The sequence below is a fragment of the Empidonax traillii genome, unplaced genomic scaffold (genome assembly GCF_003031625.1).
Source record: "Empidonax traillii isolate 1590-97213 ecotype Southwest subspecies unplaced genomic scaffold, ASM303162v1 scaffold519:size850040, whole genome shotgun sequence".
Classification (NCBI taxonomy): domain Eukaryota; kingdom Metazoa; phylum Chordata; class Aves; order Passeriformes; family Tyrannidae; genus Empidonax; species Empidonax traillii.
In genome coordinates this window covers 696,625-712,068 of record NW_020955712.1, presented here as the reverse complement: position 1 = coordinate 712,068, position 15,444 = coordinate 696,625, and the positions used below count along the sequence as shown (strand labels likewise).

The window sequence follows — 15,444 nt, the reverse complement described above, 5'->3', positions numbered from 1 at the left end:
ATCTCTGATGTAGGTTAGTCCATCTTCTGGAGACGCATTTCACCCTTTTCCATGGAGTGACAGGACAAGGGGGAATGGCTTCCCACTGCCGGAGGACAGGGTTAGATGGGATATTGGGAAGGAATTCTTCCCTGTGAGGGTGGTGAGGCCCTGGCACAGAGAAGCTGTGGCTGCCCCTGGATCCCTGGAAGTGTCCAAGGTCAGGTTGGACGGGGCTTGGAGCAATCTGGGCTAGGGGAAGGTGTCCCTGCCCATGGTAGGGGGCGGAATGAGATGGTCTTTAAGGTCCTTTCCAACCCAAACCATTCTGGGATTCTATGATCTTGCTCCTGGGATTCACTGCCAGTAGCTTTTAAGACATGCTTGTGGACAGCAGCTTAACTGGAGAACTCATCTACCATGTGTCCAAACGCTGCTGTTTTGCTGTCCATGGGAGGAAAAGGCAAACAACGGGGGTCAGCTGTACCTCTAGAGGAGCCAGACATGTGGGAGAAGGAGAGCCAGAGACTGTAGGCTGCTCAGGAGAGAAGATTTCAGGGAAGGAAGGTGCAGGCAGATGTCTGAAGGCTGGAAAGCTCCAGCGTTTGCAGCGTTCAATCTGGTTTCAATTTAAAATGTCTTTGTCTTGAAGATTTCCTGCATAAGCATTAGGACAAGGAACCCATTTGTGTGTAATTTCTGTGAATGACAGTTTAATATCCCCACATAATCCTCAGACTCCAAAAGCTGGGCCTGTAAGAGAAATGCCAAGAAATCTACAAAGAGGTTTGAGGAACTGGCTCCCATTCCTGTCCAAAGAACAGGTCAAACCCCCTCCTGCAGCACAGAGGATACGTGGTGTGTTTTACTGAGCTGGAGTTAAGCTTGACCAATCATCCCAGTGGATCTATGTGTTAAAGGGGTTTTAGCACAGACTCCACGTGCCTCTCTAGTAGAAGTGACTGCCCTAAGTCTGGGTTGACTGTCAGGCTGCAGGGTGAGTGGGAAGGTTCCCTGGATGGAAGTGAACTCTTTGTGGTTTCAGACCTGCCATGAAAACGTAACCCCAGCCAGTCTCGGAGCTCACCTGTCCCTCTGGCCAGGAGGGATGGTGGCTGTCAGGGGCATTGGCTGATTGTCACTTAGGGTGACATTTGGCCTGGCAGTTCCAGGAGCACCGATAAGCTTGTTTACTCACAGCCACAAAGTGATTTACCTGAGACAACACTCCTGTGCCTGTACATTCCCCACTTCCTGCTGGGCAATTCCAGGGCAAGTTAAGGGGTGCAGCCCCATTCCAGTCCCAGGGACACATTCAGAGGTGAGAATCATGGGATCAGAGAATGCTCTGGGTCGGAAGCAACCTTTAAGCTCATCCAGTCCCTGTTTCCTGCCATGGGCAGGGACACCTTCCACTAGAACAGGTTGCTCCAAGCTACATCCAACCCGGACTTCAACACTTCCAGGGATCCAGGGGAAGCCACAGTTTCTCTGGGCAACCTGTGCCAGGGCCTGCCCACCCTCACAGACAACAATTCCTTCCCAATATCCCATCCATCCTTGCCCTGTGGCAGTGGGAAGCCATTCCCCCTTGTCCTGTCCCTCCATGCCTTGTCCCCAGTCCCTCTCCAGCTCTCCTGGAGCCCCTTTAGGCCCTGCAAGGGGCTCTCAGGTCTCCCTGGAGCCTTCTCTTCTCCAGGTGAACCCCCCCAGCTCTCCCAGCCTGGCTCCAGAGCAGAGGGGATGGCAGAAGCCTTTGCTGCCATTGTCATCAGCCCTTCAGGGGAAGGTGTTACCAGCAGGAGCCCCCAGAGCACAAAGGTCAGGTCTGAGCACAGCTGGATGTTTGCTGCCAGTGCCTGCTGGGACAGGGAGGTCTCCCTGGGCATGCACAGTACAGGCACCATGGACAAAGGAGGCGAGAGGGGTGGCATCACTGGAGTTTAATGTGAAGTTTTATGGAATGCCTCCTACACAGGAGCTTTCAGGAATATGATTTTGGACTTACGTGCCTGAATTTTCGAACCCAAAGCTCTTTTTGAGTCAGCTCGTACAAACCAAATACCCAAGGCAGGTGGTGGGTGCACCAGGGGAATAAACTGGTTAAAACCCAACAAGGCCACACACTCTGCTGACTCAGCCCTGGTGCCAGCACCAGATACGTGCTGGGCTGCCCCTGAGAGCAGTTGTCAACCTCCCAAAAGAGCTGAAAACATGCATCTCAGGGCAGTGGTCACAGCCTCAGCTCTGCCAGAACTTGAGGAGAGGTTGGACAATGCCCTCAGGCACGTGATGGGATTGCTGGGGTGTCCTGTGCAGGGCCAGGAGTTGAACTGGATGATCCTTGCAGGCCCCTTCCAACTCAGGACATTCCGTGATACCCTCCTACCACTGCAAGCCCTCAGCAGCCGAGCGAAAACAGTTCCACCCGTGGGGAAACGGAAAATGCAAGTGACAAAAAACGCCGCCCTGTTTGTTTAGGGTTTGATTGATGAGCAGAGGTTATAATCCCCACCATGTGTCAACTATTAGTGTTTCACACCTCTCCTCCAGCTCTCCCTTGGCTGTAGAGTTGCTCCCCGTGTTCTGCTGCCAAGAAGCAGCTGTGTGTAGAGGTGCTTCCCCCAGAAAGGCTAGATGGGGCTTGGAACAACCTGGGATAGTGGAAGGTGTCCCTGCCCATGGCAGGGGGTGGAACTGGATGAGCTTTAAGGTCTCTTCCAACCCAAACCATCCCGTGATTCTATGTTAAAAATAACAAATAATATTTAGCCACGTCCTGGATTTCCCTCCTTGGAGATCAGCGCTTGGAAGTTGTTTGGACACCTTGCAGAAAGCTTTCCCCCCACCTAAACCAAAGGAAAAAGGCACATTTTAAGGCAGGTAAATGAAGAGCTGCAGTCACAATTAGAGCTCTTACATTTTCCAGACGTGCAAATACTTGCGATAGCTTGAATATTTCCCTCTTCTCACCTGGGTGAAATCCTAGCAGCAAAGCTTTGGGGGTTTTTCTCTCTAAACAAGAGATCCAGAAATAACGTCCTGGTTATTGCATTTAGATAGGCAGCAAGTTCTTACTCATCCAAACTCAAGAATTAAACCCAGACCCTCTCATGCTGGGGAGCTGCCTGCACAGCAGATTACTGCCCTCTCAGGAAGATGTGCCTTTTCTTTTTTTCCCATTCTGTCAATCTTGTCTCAGTGAGCCTTTTGCTGCAGCCAGGAACCGCTTTCAGAAAACATTTTGATTTTATTGAGCTGCTCTGTCAGATTTCCCGAGCAGTTCTAGTCACAAAGGCTGCCTGCCTAAAATGGAAAAAGAAATCTCTTTCATCTTAACGAGTCAGTCTGTGATTGTTTTATAACGGTGCAATAAACAGCAGTTGTGATTTATAAACACAAGACTCTTCACTCTGGTTTCCTGGTCACCTCAGTGAGCGATGTGCTGCTCTATTCCCGTCCTAAGCTGCCATCTAATGGTGAACAGGGTAGTGCTGCTGGGATGGACTCGATCATCTTAAAGGTCTGTTCCAAACTTAGCAGTTCTTTGATTATGCAACCTCAGGTGGGGATTCGGACTCTTCTCCCAGGGAACAAAGGACAGGACAAGACAACGAGAGCTTCAAGCTGTGCCAGGGGAGGGTCAGGTTGGATAGATATCAGGAGGAATTTCTTCCTGGAAAGGGTGGTCAGTCCTTGGAAAAGGCTGCCCAGGGAGGTGGTGGATCCCCATCCCTGGAGGTGTCCAAGGAAACACCTGGACGTGGCACTCAGAGCTCTGGGCTGGGGGACAAGGTGGGGATCGGTCGCAGGTTGCACTCGAGGGTATGGGAGAGCTTTCCTGACCTCAGTGATTCTGGGGTTGTGTGATTCTCTCACTAAAAGCACCTGTTCCGTGAGCCGAGTGTGAATCCTAGAGCAGGCTGAGTTGGAAGGGGCCCCAAAGGGACCGTCGAGTCCAACCCTCAGCCCTGCACAGCCCCGTCCCCAAGGGTCACCCCCTGTGCCCCAGAGGATCAGCCAAACCCTCCTGCAGCTCTGGCAGCCTTGGGGCTGTGCCCACTGCCCTGGGGAGCCTGTTCAGTGCCAACCACCCTCTGGGGGAAGAACCCTTTCCTGAGATCCAACCTGAGCCTGCCCTGACACAGCTCCAGCCATTCCCTGGGGGCTGTCCCTGCTCCCCCCAGAGCAGAGCTCAGTCCTGCCCCTCCTCTGCGCTCCCCAGGAAGTCGGAACTGCGCTGAGGTCTCCCCTCAGCCTCCCCTTCTCCAGCCGAACGCACCGAGTGCCGCTCAGCCGCTCCTCACACGGCTTCCCTCTCTCCGCCGCCCTCCTCCGGCCGCTCATGGACAAGACGGTGCCAGGTTTTGTTCCCAAACCGAGACAGAAGAACCCGGCCCCTCCTCCTCCTCCTCCTCCTCCCCCTCCCCCTCCCCCTCAGGCCGCGGCCCCGCCGCCACGACGGAGATCTCGCGAGATCGCGCGCGCTCTCCGGGAGCGCCCCGCCCCTTCCTCCTCCTCTCGGCCGCCGCCATCCCGAGGTGAGCAGCTATGGTGGTGCCGGGCCTGCCGCCATCCGCCGCCATCCGCGCCCACCCCGCCCCGCCCGCGCCACCGCCGCCCTCCCGCACAGCGGGAGCGCTCCCACGCCACACGCGGCCGCGGTATTCCCGGGGATGGCGCGGCGGAAGGGCAGGCGGGGAGCCGATGGAGTTGTGGAGGGGCGGGGAGGGGGGGCGGTGGGCGCTCCCTGTGGGGCTCCGTGGCTGCGGTGATGACTCTCTTAGGACACCTTTGGATGTAACCGTGAAAAGAAAGCGAAATGCCTGAGCGGCCGCGTCGGTAGGGCGAGGGGTCCGGGCGCTGTGTGCCGCTGCGCTGGGGGTTTAATGTGATTCTGTTTTAATCGGTGTTTTCCAGCTGAGCCTCCAAGATGGTGCGCTACTCCCTGGACCCGGAGAACCCCACCAAGTGTGAGTTGATGTTTTGGGAGGGTTCGTGTAGGGTCACGGGGGAACCGCTGAGGTTTTGATTACAAAAGTTGGTCTTTTTTTCTCTCCCGCAGCGTGCAAGTCACGGGGCTCCAACCTGCGGGTGCACTTCAAGGTAAGACGTGTGTGATGAGCAGGAAATACAAATGAGGTTGGGGTTTTGGTTGGTTTTGTTGATTTTTACATTATCTATGAAAAGAACCCCGGACTGGGATTTTAAGGGTGATCTCAATCCACTGCCCTGGCATGTGGACACGTTCTGCTATGGCAGGATACTGCCAAGCCTTGTCCAGCCTGGCCTCGGACACTTCCAGGGATCCAGGGGCAGCCACAGCTGCTCTGGGCAACCTGTGCCAGGGTCTCACCACCCTCACAGCCAAGAGTTCCTTCTCAGTATCCCAGGTTTTCACTTTGGTTTGCCTTTTTTATTACCATCAGGATTATAGTTACTCTCTGACTTGTGCATTTAGTCAATGCTATTTTAACACTGAGATTTTGTCCTTAATTTTTTGTTCTAAGCCTTTTCTTCTCTTGACTCTGCAACTCCTTCACAGGAAAGTTGCATTGCCTGGAATTACATTGTTAACAATTGCTACAGTTTCATTTTCTCGTCACTTCCTCTGAGGTGCCACATTTGACATTTTAGGAGGATCTTATCCAGCAGGTTCTTGCTTTTTTTGGAATAGTGTCCAAGGAAGAGGTATAAGAAGTATTAAATACTTAAATTATACCTTTTAATAAAAGTTAGAATTTTGTTGGTTGGATTTAGCCATTAGGTAAAAAACAGTAAAAGTGTGCTGGAGCCAGAAAATCAGCAGTGGTAGTTACACCAAAGGTTAGAAAAGCAGATAGCAAAGAAAAAAAGTGTTACTAATTATTCTTCATTGTTCAAGGTTTGGGGTTTTTTTGTGAGTGCTTCCTTTGTAGCCAAAGGACAGGAGTCTGGGATCCGTGGTTACATTGGAAAGATGTGTTAGGGGGAACTTTTGTGTGCTCTGCGTTGTAGAACACGCGGGAGACTGCACAGGCCATCAAGGGAATGCACATCCGCAAGGCCACCAAGTACCTGAAGGACGTCACCCTGAAGAAGCAGTGTGTCCCCTTCCGGCGCTACAACGGGGGTGTTGGGAGGTGTGCCCAGGTAAGATCCCAGGGGAAATGGGGGAGGTGTGCCCAGGTGAGATCCCAGGGAAAATGGGGGGGGTGTGCCCAGGTGAGATCCAGGGAGACCTTAGAAAGCCTTCTAGTGTCTAAAGGGGCTCCAAGAGAAGTGGAGAGAGATTTTAAATAAAGCATGGAGTAACAGGACAAGGGGGAATGGCTTCACATGGACACAGGTTTCCCAGGGAATCTGTGGCTGCCCCTGGATCCCTGGAAGTATTAAAGACAAGTTGGACGGGGCTTAGAGCAGCTTGGTCTAGTGGAAGGTGTCCCTGCCCACAGCAGGGGGTGGGATGAGATGGTCTTTAAGGTCCCCTCAACCACGGACCATTCTGGGATGATGACAAGTTCGTGGTGCCTGAAGGGTGAACGGTATTGTACCGTGACAGAAGCAGGAGTTCACTGTCGCCCTCTCATTCCAGGCCAAGCAGTGGGGCTGGACACAGGGCCGCTGGCCCAAGAAGAGCGCAGAGTTCCTGCTGCACATGCTCAAGAATGCAGAGAGCAACGCTGAGCTCAAGGTGGGTGTCACTGAGCACAGAGTGTCCCTGTCGTACTGCCTGTCAGCATCCCTGACCCCCATCCATGACATTTTGGGACAGGGAATTCCATGGCACCGCCAGGCCCTGCTGTTTCCTTGGTCAATCCTTAGTGGATCCACAGCTCCCTGACACTGCTAACCTTGGCTGTTTCATTGGTGAATCCCTTGTAAATCCTCAGATTCTTGTCACTGCCATGCTTGGGTATTCTTTTGGTAAATCCTTCATAAATCTTCAGCTCTGAGACTGCTGGTCTTGGCTGTTCCATTGATGAATCCTTGGTAAATGCTCAGATCCGTGGCACACCACTGTCCTCATCTGTTCCATTGGTAAACTCCCAGCTCCATGACACAGCCAAGCTCAGCTGTTTCCTCGGTGAACCCTTGGAAAACCCTCAGCTCCATGACAGTGACAAGCCTGGGTGTTTCTTAAAGGAATGCTTGAAAAACCCTCAGCTCCCTGGTGCAGCTGAGCTCGGCTGTGCTGTTCACCAGCAGTGGTGACTGGGGTGGTAGCTGACATCCTCGCTGCAGAGATGGTTTGCAGATAAAAAAGGAGTGACAGGGTTTTGCTCCCCTGCAGGGCCTCGATGTGGATTCCCTGGTGATCGAGCACATCCAGGTGAACAAGGCTCCCAAGATGCGCCGGCGCACGTACCGGGCACACGGCAGGATCAACCCCTACATGAGCTCCCCGTGCCACATCGAGATGATCCTCACCGAGAAGGAGCAGATCGTGCCCAAGCCAGAGGAGGAAGTGGCCCAGAAGAAAAAGGTACGAAGGGCCCTGTGTGCCTTTTCCTCCATCGTGTCGCGAGAGCCAGGCATTCAGCAGAAGGGGTTGCTGTGATGACTATCTTAGGACACCTTTGGAATTCCCATGAAAAAAAACTAGTTATTTCTGAGCGACCTCATTTTTAAATTTAACACAGTATTAAGCACTTAAAAACCGTGAAAACCTTTTTTTTTCTTTTTTTTCCCTCCCTCTCATTATAACCTCAGCGTTCCCTGACTGTGGGGGTGAAACTGGGGTGCGTGCAATTAAACTTAAATTGGCTTGAGTTCAGAGCCTGTGAGCAGTGTTGGGATTCCTGTACATGTGCAGGTGTGATCAGTGGATCTTCAGTGAGGGAATTTCTGACAGCTCTCAGTGCTTCCAAAAGATCTTGCAGTTTAACTTGTGAGATGTTTTGGGAAGACTTTTTCATGTTTCACCGTTCTCACAATTCATTGTTCTGCTGTTCTCGTGTCTGTTTTCCAGATCTCCCAGAAGAAGCTGAAGAAGCAGAAGCTCATGGCCCGGGAGTAAATCTGCATGGGCAGATGTACATAAATAAAACAAAATCTTAAGATTTTACTCTCTGTATGTATTTATTTTTGTGCTCTGGGTTTTGACTGGTGGGACATGGGCAGGGAGAATTACGGGATCAGAGTGGTTCGAGTTGAAAGAGACTTTAATACTGTGCAGTCCAGTCCCCCGCTGTGGGCAGGGACACCTTGCAGTAGACCAGGTTGGTCCAAGCAGCTCTTTGTCAAAAGAGAGCAAACCCCGAGGATTGCCATTAATCACAGAATCACAGGATGGTTTGGGTTGGGAGGGACCTTCAAGCCCATCCAGTGCCACCCCGTGCCATGGGCAGGGACAGCTTCCACTATCTCAGGTTGCTCCAAGCCCTGTCCAGCCTTGCCTTGGACACTTCCAGGGATCCATTGGCAGCCACAGCTGCTCTGGGCAACCTGTGCCAGGGCCTCACTGCCCTCACAGGCGGGAATTCCTTCCCGGTATCCCATCTAAAGCCGGTCCGCCCGTTCTCGCGTGGGTGCCGATGCCGTACCGCCGTTACCCCCGCCCCCATCCCCCCCCACCGGGATAATTTGGGACGCTATCCCTGTGTCTGGAATTTGGGGGGGGGGGGGGGGGAGAATCTAACGCCGCTCGGGGGGCGGGGCTGGAGGTCACGTGACGCACGCTGCCGCCTCCCATTGGCGGAAGCGGCGCCCCGGAAGCGCGGGGCCGTTCCGGTGCGGGCGCGGTGAGTGCGGGGCGCGATCCCGATAGATTCCCGATAGATCCCCGATAGATCCCCGATCGAACCCGATATCCTGGCACCCCACCTCGCCCCGCCACTCCCCGTGCCCGCGAGCGCGCGGGGTGTGCCGGCCCGAACGTCCTCGGCAGGGCGGAGAACGGGAACGCCTCCTGGCATAACTCACCCTTCCAGGCTGGCTCGTCCTCTGTGAAAAAAAAAGGGGTGAAAACGGGCTCCTTGTCCGCATGGGGCTTCCCAGCTTCCTCATCCGGTGGGAGCAAGGCCCCACCGCCCCGAGGTTTCCCTGTCACGGCGTTCCCTGCACCCCCGGCGTGTGGGGGCTCACAGCAAAACCTCCGGTCGCAGAGAAATAACCTGTTAAAGCCTGACCTTAAAACCTGGCCTTTGTTTCGTGTTTAGTTTTTTTTTTTTCTCCCACTCTCCTTTTCTCCTTTTTTTTTTAATTTTTTAATTTTTTATTTTTTAACGTATTTTTCTTGCTCACCAGCTGACGGAGCATCACCCGGTGACAGCAGCAATCCATCAGGACGGTGTTTTCCCCCGGTTGGGACTGGTGGTTCCGTGGGGTCACTCGTGCACCTGGCACAGGTGAGGGGGGTTGTTTGGTCTGGAATCTTGGCACGAAGTGGCTGCAGAGACACAACACGACACATGCCGTTTCCTCAGGACAGAGCATGGGGGTGCCAGGACAAGGGGGAATGGCTGCACACTGCCAGGGGACAGGGTTAGATGGGATACTGGGAAGGAATTCCTGCCTGTGAGGGTGGGGAGGCCCTGGCACAGGTTGCCCAGGGAAGCTGTGGCTGCCCCTGGATCCCTGGAAGTATCTAATGCCAGGTTGGATGGGACTTCGAGCATCCTGGGCTGGTGGAAGGTGTCCCTGCCCATGGCAGGAGGTGGAATGGGATGATCTTTAAAAACCCTTCCAACTCAAACTATTCTGTGGTTCTGTGATAATTCTGTAGCCTGGGGTGTTCCCTCCAGCCACTTCATTCAGCTGCTGGATAAATCCTCAACATCTTGCTGGAAATTTAGTATATAGGAAGTTCTGGTGGAGAGAGTGCCTGAATCATGCTATCTCAAGTTAAAATTCCTCCTAGACTTCTGAGAGCAGATTTGAACTCTGTTTGAAGCAGCCAGAACAGAACTGGGAAGCAGTCAACTGGAAATTGATATTCTCTTCTTTCACAGGGCTTAATGTCTTTAGGATAGCTTAAAACTGGTCCCTGGTGAAGTGTCCACGTCCGCCTGTTCATTCTCCATCTTGGAAAGCTTTTGTTTTGCTCCTTAATGCGAGAGCTGAGATGTCAGCAGCCTAGAAAGGAGGAACATGAAGGGCAAAGCTCTGTGGCAGCAGAGTGTGTCTAATGTACTGCTCGTCAGCACTGGCAGGGACAGCTCTAATCCCACTTAACTGCTTCCTCTCCCAGTTGTACCTCTCTGCCCCTCTGCTTTGGTTTTCTGCCTTTTTTTTTTTTTCTTTTTTTTTTTAGCACAGACTCTGGGCTACCAGTTTTGAGGACTTCTCCATGGGTTGCAGAGAGAGGGGATGGTTCATTTTCTAATAGTTAATTGTATGGGACTGACGTGGGATCAAGGGATTCCTCTTGGGCGGGAGGAAGGAAATAACCCATATTCTGTTTCTCTCAGATCCTGACTGGGATTTTCTTCCTTCTCCCACTGTCCTACCCTTCGGTCGTAGCAGCCCACTGGATGAATTGGAGTGCTGCTGTTTAATTTCTCTTCAATTAAAAAGGGATTAAGAAAAACAAACCCTTTGGACTCCTTACTGTAGCAAGAACTGGGCTAATACCTTGCTGCTCTGAACTGGTTTTTTGTGGTTTAAGCAAAAACTCTCATTTTCTGAATTAGTCTTTCTGAGTTGCAGCTGTAGGACTGGTGAATTAATAACAAATTATTGGGTGTTTTTTTTGTTAAAATGTCAAAAACGTTCCCCTTGTTGAGGATTTTGTAATGTTGAAACACACAGCATTTTTGAAACTTTAACAGCTAATTTATAATTAAAGAATACGTCCTAATACCAACTACAGCCTTTATTTCATATGTTTTCTTAGATCATGACATACAATATTCTCATTCTGAGCTGTTTTTTTTTCCCTCACCAGCTTTGTCACAGGGCAGGAGGCAGCCATGGTGTGCATTCCCTGCATTGTCATTCCTGTCCTCCTCTGGGTCTACAAGAAATTCCTGGAGCCGTACATCTACCCCGTGATCGCCCCCTTCATCAAACGAGTCTGGCCCAAGAAAGCTGTGGAAGATCCAGCAGGCACAAAGCAAGGACAAGGAGGCAGCTCTGGGGATCCTCCAGCACCTTCAGCTGCAAAAAGAAACCTGGAGTATGAATCTGGAAGCTTTAATGTAAGATTAATTCACTTAGCTAACCAGGGAAAATCAGGGGTAGCTCAGGGTGGGCATCACAAAAGGGTAAACAGTTGGGTGCTCTTACAGACCTTTTTGGGGAGATTTTCATATGAACAGGAGTTGCTACTACTGGGACAACTAGAAATAGTGGCTTCTAGGCAGCTCCTGGTCTTGGAGGGACAGGAATTGTTTCCTGAAACAGCTTAATTAATTTATGCTTTTTTTAATGACTGGCTATTCTTTCAGAGAAGAAAAAAAGTCCAATATTTGGTAAATCACACCAGATGTAGGAAGCAGAATTAAAAAAACCCCAAACCCTCTCTTCAGCCAACTCTGCCACTTGTAATTGGGAAAGATGTTTAGTGTCTGTAAATCGTGCATTTATTATTTATTTCTGCTGCCAAAATGAAAAGACTTGTAAATGTTGTCTCTCCTTTCATTTCCCCCCTTTCCTCTGAAGCAATTATTATCTGTAAATCCACACAGACACCACCACTTTTGGTTCTTTCTGCAGATTTCTTCGCAGATCTTCACTGGCCTTGCTCTAAAACCCGTTTTCGTCTCCAGCTGTTACTGTTTTGGGTGTGGAGTCCTTTTGACATCCCATTAATGGCACTGTCTTTTATTTGCAGTTTGAAAGCAACAGCGTTGCAAATGGAATTGCTTCAAAGAGATCCGCAGCAGTTTATGACAAGAAAACGGATTAAAGGAGTTAATTCCTAAGGATTTTATTCCCTTGTGTCCAATATGAACTGCTGATATTTCTCTCTCTTTGAGACTTCTTTTGTCTTTGCACATTTTAGCTGAATAAAAACTTTTATTGCTTGCAGGAGAGAGTCTGTTTTGCCACTAAAATGGTATCTAGTCCATTTGTTAGTTTAAAATATTTGAAAGCTGAAGTTACTGCATTTTTCTCGCTGTAACTACTTTTCATCTACCATCTATTTGGTGTGATTAGAGCTTAGGTTAAATAACTTATGAATAAACCTATCTATGGAAGGTAAATGTATCTTAGCATCTTAATTTCACTGAGTGCTAGTGGAATACTTGAGGCTTTCACCTTAAAAGCTGTGTCTGTTCTTGAACTCGCTAAAGGACTGTGGACTGCATTGTGGCAACAGAACCTCTTGTTTAAACTATGGGGATATCTAGTTTTTCATGTCAAATGTGTGGATGAGGTAGAGGAGTTACGCTGTATGCAAAATTTGCTTAGCTTACTAAAACAGAAACTCTTGATGTGATACTTCTATTAATTATTTTCCTTTAAATACTATGCCTTTTTTCTTTCCTGAAGAGGAGCAGCAGAGGCATGATGCAAGAGAATTGTTGCTTTATCTTCTGTTGTGGTGATTTAAAATGGTCCAGTTCTGGCTTTAAAAACTAGCAAACAAACAATAATGTACAACTGAAACCTCTTTGACATGTTTGTGGAATTTTAACTATAATAAACCAGGATCTGCTTTAAATATAAGTTGCTTTATACACTTGTTCTCGGGCATCTGAGTGATAAACATCTAAAATCTTTGAAAACCTGTAGACAGGCCCCAGGCAGAAGGAGGTCCTAAAACTCCATGACTTCATGATAAAGTGAACTGGGCAAGTCCAGCTTTGCCTCCTTCTGGGAAGATGGATTCTGCTGCTGACTTGAGTCCCAACTGTGAAGTGTTTTAAGTGTTCCTTCGCTTAATAAGGAATAAAACTGATAATTCCTGCTTCCTCCTCTCTGCCAAACAAGAGCACTCCTTAAAAGATTCAAAACCAAAACCCCTCCAGCAGTTTTGGATTGCTATTTATGGTTTAATTTCCCTAAAATCCTGCCCCAGACATGCCTAAAAAGGCACACATTTTTATACAGGCTGTCCACGTCACTGTGGCCCAGTCTTGTGCTTGTGACTGTGATATTTCCTACCAGATAATTAATTATTCCAGTAGTTAATTATGCCCACCCAATGCCTTGGGTGAGGTGCATCGTTTCCTACCCCTGCCCAATTTGGTCAGGCCTTGTGTGAATCCATCTGCAGCATCCACCCATGGCTATCAGGCCTGGTTGCTGCAGCCACTGCTTCTATAATGAGCTGAGTCACAGAAAACCCCTTGTAAGACGTTGCTTAATGCTGTTTGCTCTCCCTTAATGAGCGAGTCTGTTCAGAAGTGAATTTGGAATTGCTGTTTAATCAGCTCTTGCCTCATCCTTGGAACATAATCCCCCACAGGATCAGTATGTCGCAGATACAGCTTCCTCCTAGATGAGTGAATCACGGAATCACGATTAAAAAAACCTTCCGAGACCACCGAGTCCTGTGCTCAACCCCCACCTTGTCACTGAGTGCCGCATCCAGGCATTCCTTGGACACCTTCAGGGATGAGGACTCCACCACCACCCTGAGCAGCCCCTTCCAATGCCTGACAGCCCTTTCCATGAATAAATTCCTCCTGATGTCCAATCTGAGCCTCACCTGGCAAAGCTTGAGGCCGTTTCCTCTCATCCTGACTCTTGTTCCCTGGGAGCAGAGCCTGACACCACCCTTGGCTCCCCCTCCTCTCAGGGAGTTGCAGAGCCAGAAGGTCCCCCCTGAGCCTCCTTCTCTCCAGGATGAGCCCCTCCAGCTCCCTCAGCCGCTCCTGCTGCTCCAGCCCCTTCCCCAGCTCCGTTCCCTTCCCTGCACACGCTCCAGCCCCTCAGGGTCTCTCCTGTCTGAGGGGCCAGAACTGCCCCAGCACCGGAGGAGCCTCAGCAGTGCAGAGTCCAAGCTACAGCTGGGCAGCTGAACAGGAATATCTGTCCTGATATCCTGAGCACTGCTGAAAAGGTTGTCCCTTCCCTCGTGCTTCCTGTCCCAGGTAACCCCAGCCACTGTTTCAATAGGTTGAGCACCTCACAAACAGGCCAGAAGTTTAGAGTGTAAGCACCTCTAACAGCTGTGAGCACAACAAAAAGCAGAGCATGAGCTGTACTGGAGCTCATTTAATCTGTAAATCTAGGCATTCAATTTTTAAAGTGTGTGTAATTAATTATTTTGAGTTATTTGGGATATTATTACACAAGGAAGTGCATCAGACAATAACAAGGAAAATAAAGGTTGCAGTAAATTAGACTGCAGGCTGCACTGGGCGTCCAGCTTTGTGTCAGCACTGTAATTTAAACACCAGGCCTACTGGTGTTTAAAAAAACCTGCAAAACCCAAACCAGGCAGATAATGCATGTGAAACTACAAGTTTGTGCTTTCTGGAATGCTGTTCCAGTACTTCTCTTAAATGCAGCTAAACCCTGAACTGAGTAATCTACATCACAAAACTTTCCTCAGTGAGGCACTTCACTGGAGGCCCTGGCAGGAGATTTGTGTTACAACTCTCCTGTTCCTTGTCTTTTTCCAAGAATAGGTCAATAATCCAAACATTCATGTGAAAGCAAAGGAGCTGCCTGAGCCTGGGCAAGAGTGGAGGAGATCATCTGCTGGGGAGCAAAAACGTGCACGAAGCCATGTTTAAGGAAAAGAAGTAGACAGAAATTAGGGAAATCCTCACATAAGAATAATATATAGGAAGTGAATTTAAGTGAGAAAATTCCCACTTTTTTTTGATACTCACTAAACACAAGATTTAAAGGGGTTTAGGTATTTGAGGATGGCAGGTGGACACCTACCAGAACTTTCTAGACCAAGTAGCAGCTTCATTTACGGTGCAGTTTTGGAAAATTGCGGAGTTGGCATCTTTAGGGACCAAAGTTCTTTCTGTAAATCTAGTCCTAAGACCCTCATCATTAAAATCACCTGGCTTTATTTAAATACTGTTGAGAGAGGATCAATAAATAAATATTTGAAAAACCATCACTTGAATCAACTAATTTCAAGTATTTTTTCTTAATGGTAAGGTCTAAATGTGACATGGTGCCTTCCACGACTCGGTTTGCACAGACAGCTGGATGCCAAGAGGTTAATTGAAATTCATGTTTAGAAAAACATGCGAGTATAGGCAAAAAAAATCCTTAAATAAAATTTTTATGTCACAGGTTATTTTGATGGGCCTAATTCTGAAAGGAAAGGAAATTTTGGCAGGTTAAATGTAACATGAACAGCTGCCAAGGATGTCTAAACTGATAACAGATTCACTGCAAAGTGATCTTTATTAATAGAGATGTGTTCACAGAACAACAGTTAAATTCTGATGTAATGATATTAACATAATATGCTGTTATTACCCAGATGTAGCAATCATGGCCCATCTGGGATTCTGGGGAGCTGTTGGACTTGCTGCTGAACTTCAATCCTCAGGGTCACTCCTTCTTGATCTCTGTACAGTGCAGAACGTTATTGCTGAAAGAACAGCCCTTTCAGAGGTTACA

At 49.4% G+C, this 15,444-nt stretch overlaps 2 protein-coding genes and 2 non-coding genes across 4 annotated transcripts; all 4 read left to right on the top strand.

The window, feature by feature from the left end:
* Window positions 1-4,462: 4,462 nt before the first annotated feature.
* On the top strand, window positions 4,463-8,026 carry LOC114064112 (60S ribosomal protein L17). The gene is made up of 7 exons (XM_027896876.1): window positions 4,463-4,520; window positions 4,900-4,952; window positions 5,045-5,085; window positions 5,977-6,111; window positions 6,554-6,652; window positions 7,253-7,444; window positions 7,931-8,026. Exons 2-7 carry the CDS (start codon window positions 4,913-4,915, stop codon window positions 7,976-7,978), a joined length of 555 nt encoding a protein of 184 aa, XP_027752677.1. The 5' UTR covers window positions 4,463-4,520; window positions 4,900-4,912; the 3' UTR covers window positions 7,979-8,026.
* On the top strand, window positions 4,746-4,814 carry LOC114064122. The gene has a single exon (XR_003572688.1). It is a non-coding gene; the product is annotated as a small nucleolar RNA SNORD58 (small nucleolar RNA).
* Window positions 7,511-7,579, top strand: LOC114064121. Its single transcript, XR_003572687.1, has one exon. It is a non-coding gene; the product is annotated as a small nucleolar RNA SNORD58 (small nucleolar RNA).
* A 581-nt stretch (window positions 8,027-8,607) lies between the features above and the next one.
* CUNH18orf32 (chromosome unknown C18orf32 homolog) lies at window positions 8,608-12,573 on the top strand. Its single transcript, XM_027896877.1, has 4 exons — window positions 8,608-8,702; window positions 9,208-9,308; window positions 10,858-11,099; window positions 11,735-12,573. The coding sequence occupies exons 3-4, from the start codon at window positions 10,872-10,874 to the stop codon at window positions 11,807-11,809; spliced, it is 303 nt and encodes a 100-aa protein (XP_027752678.1). The 5' UTR covers window positions 8,608-8,702; window positions 9,208-9,308; window positions 10,858-10,871; the 3' UTR covers window positions 11,810-12,573.
* The last annotated feature ends 2,871 nt before the right edge of the window (window positions 12,574-15,444 follow it).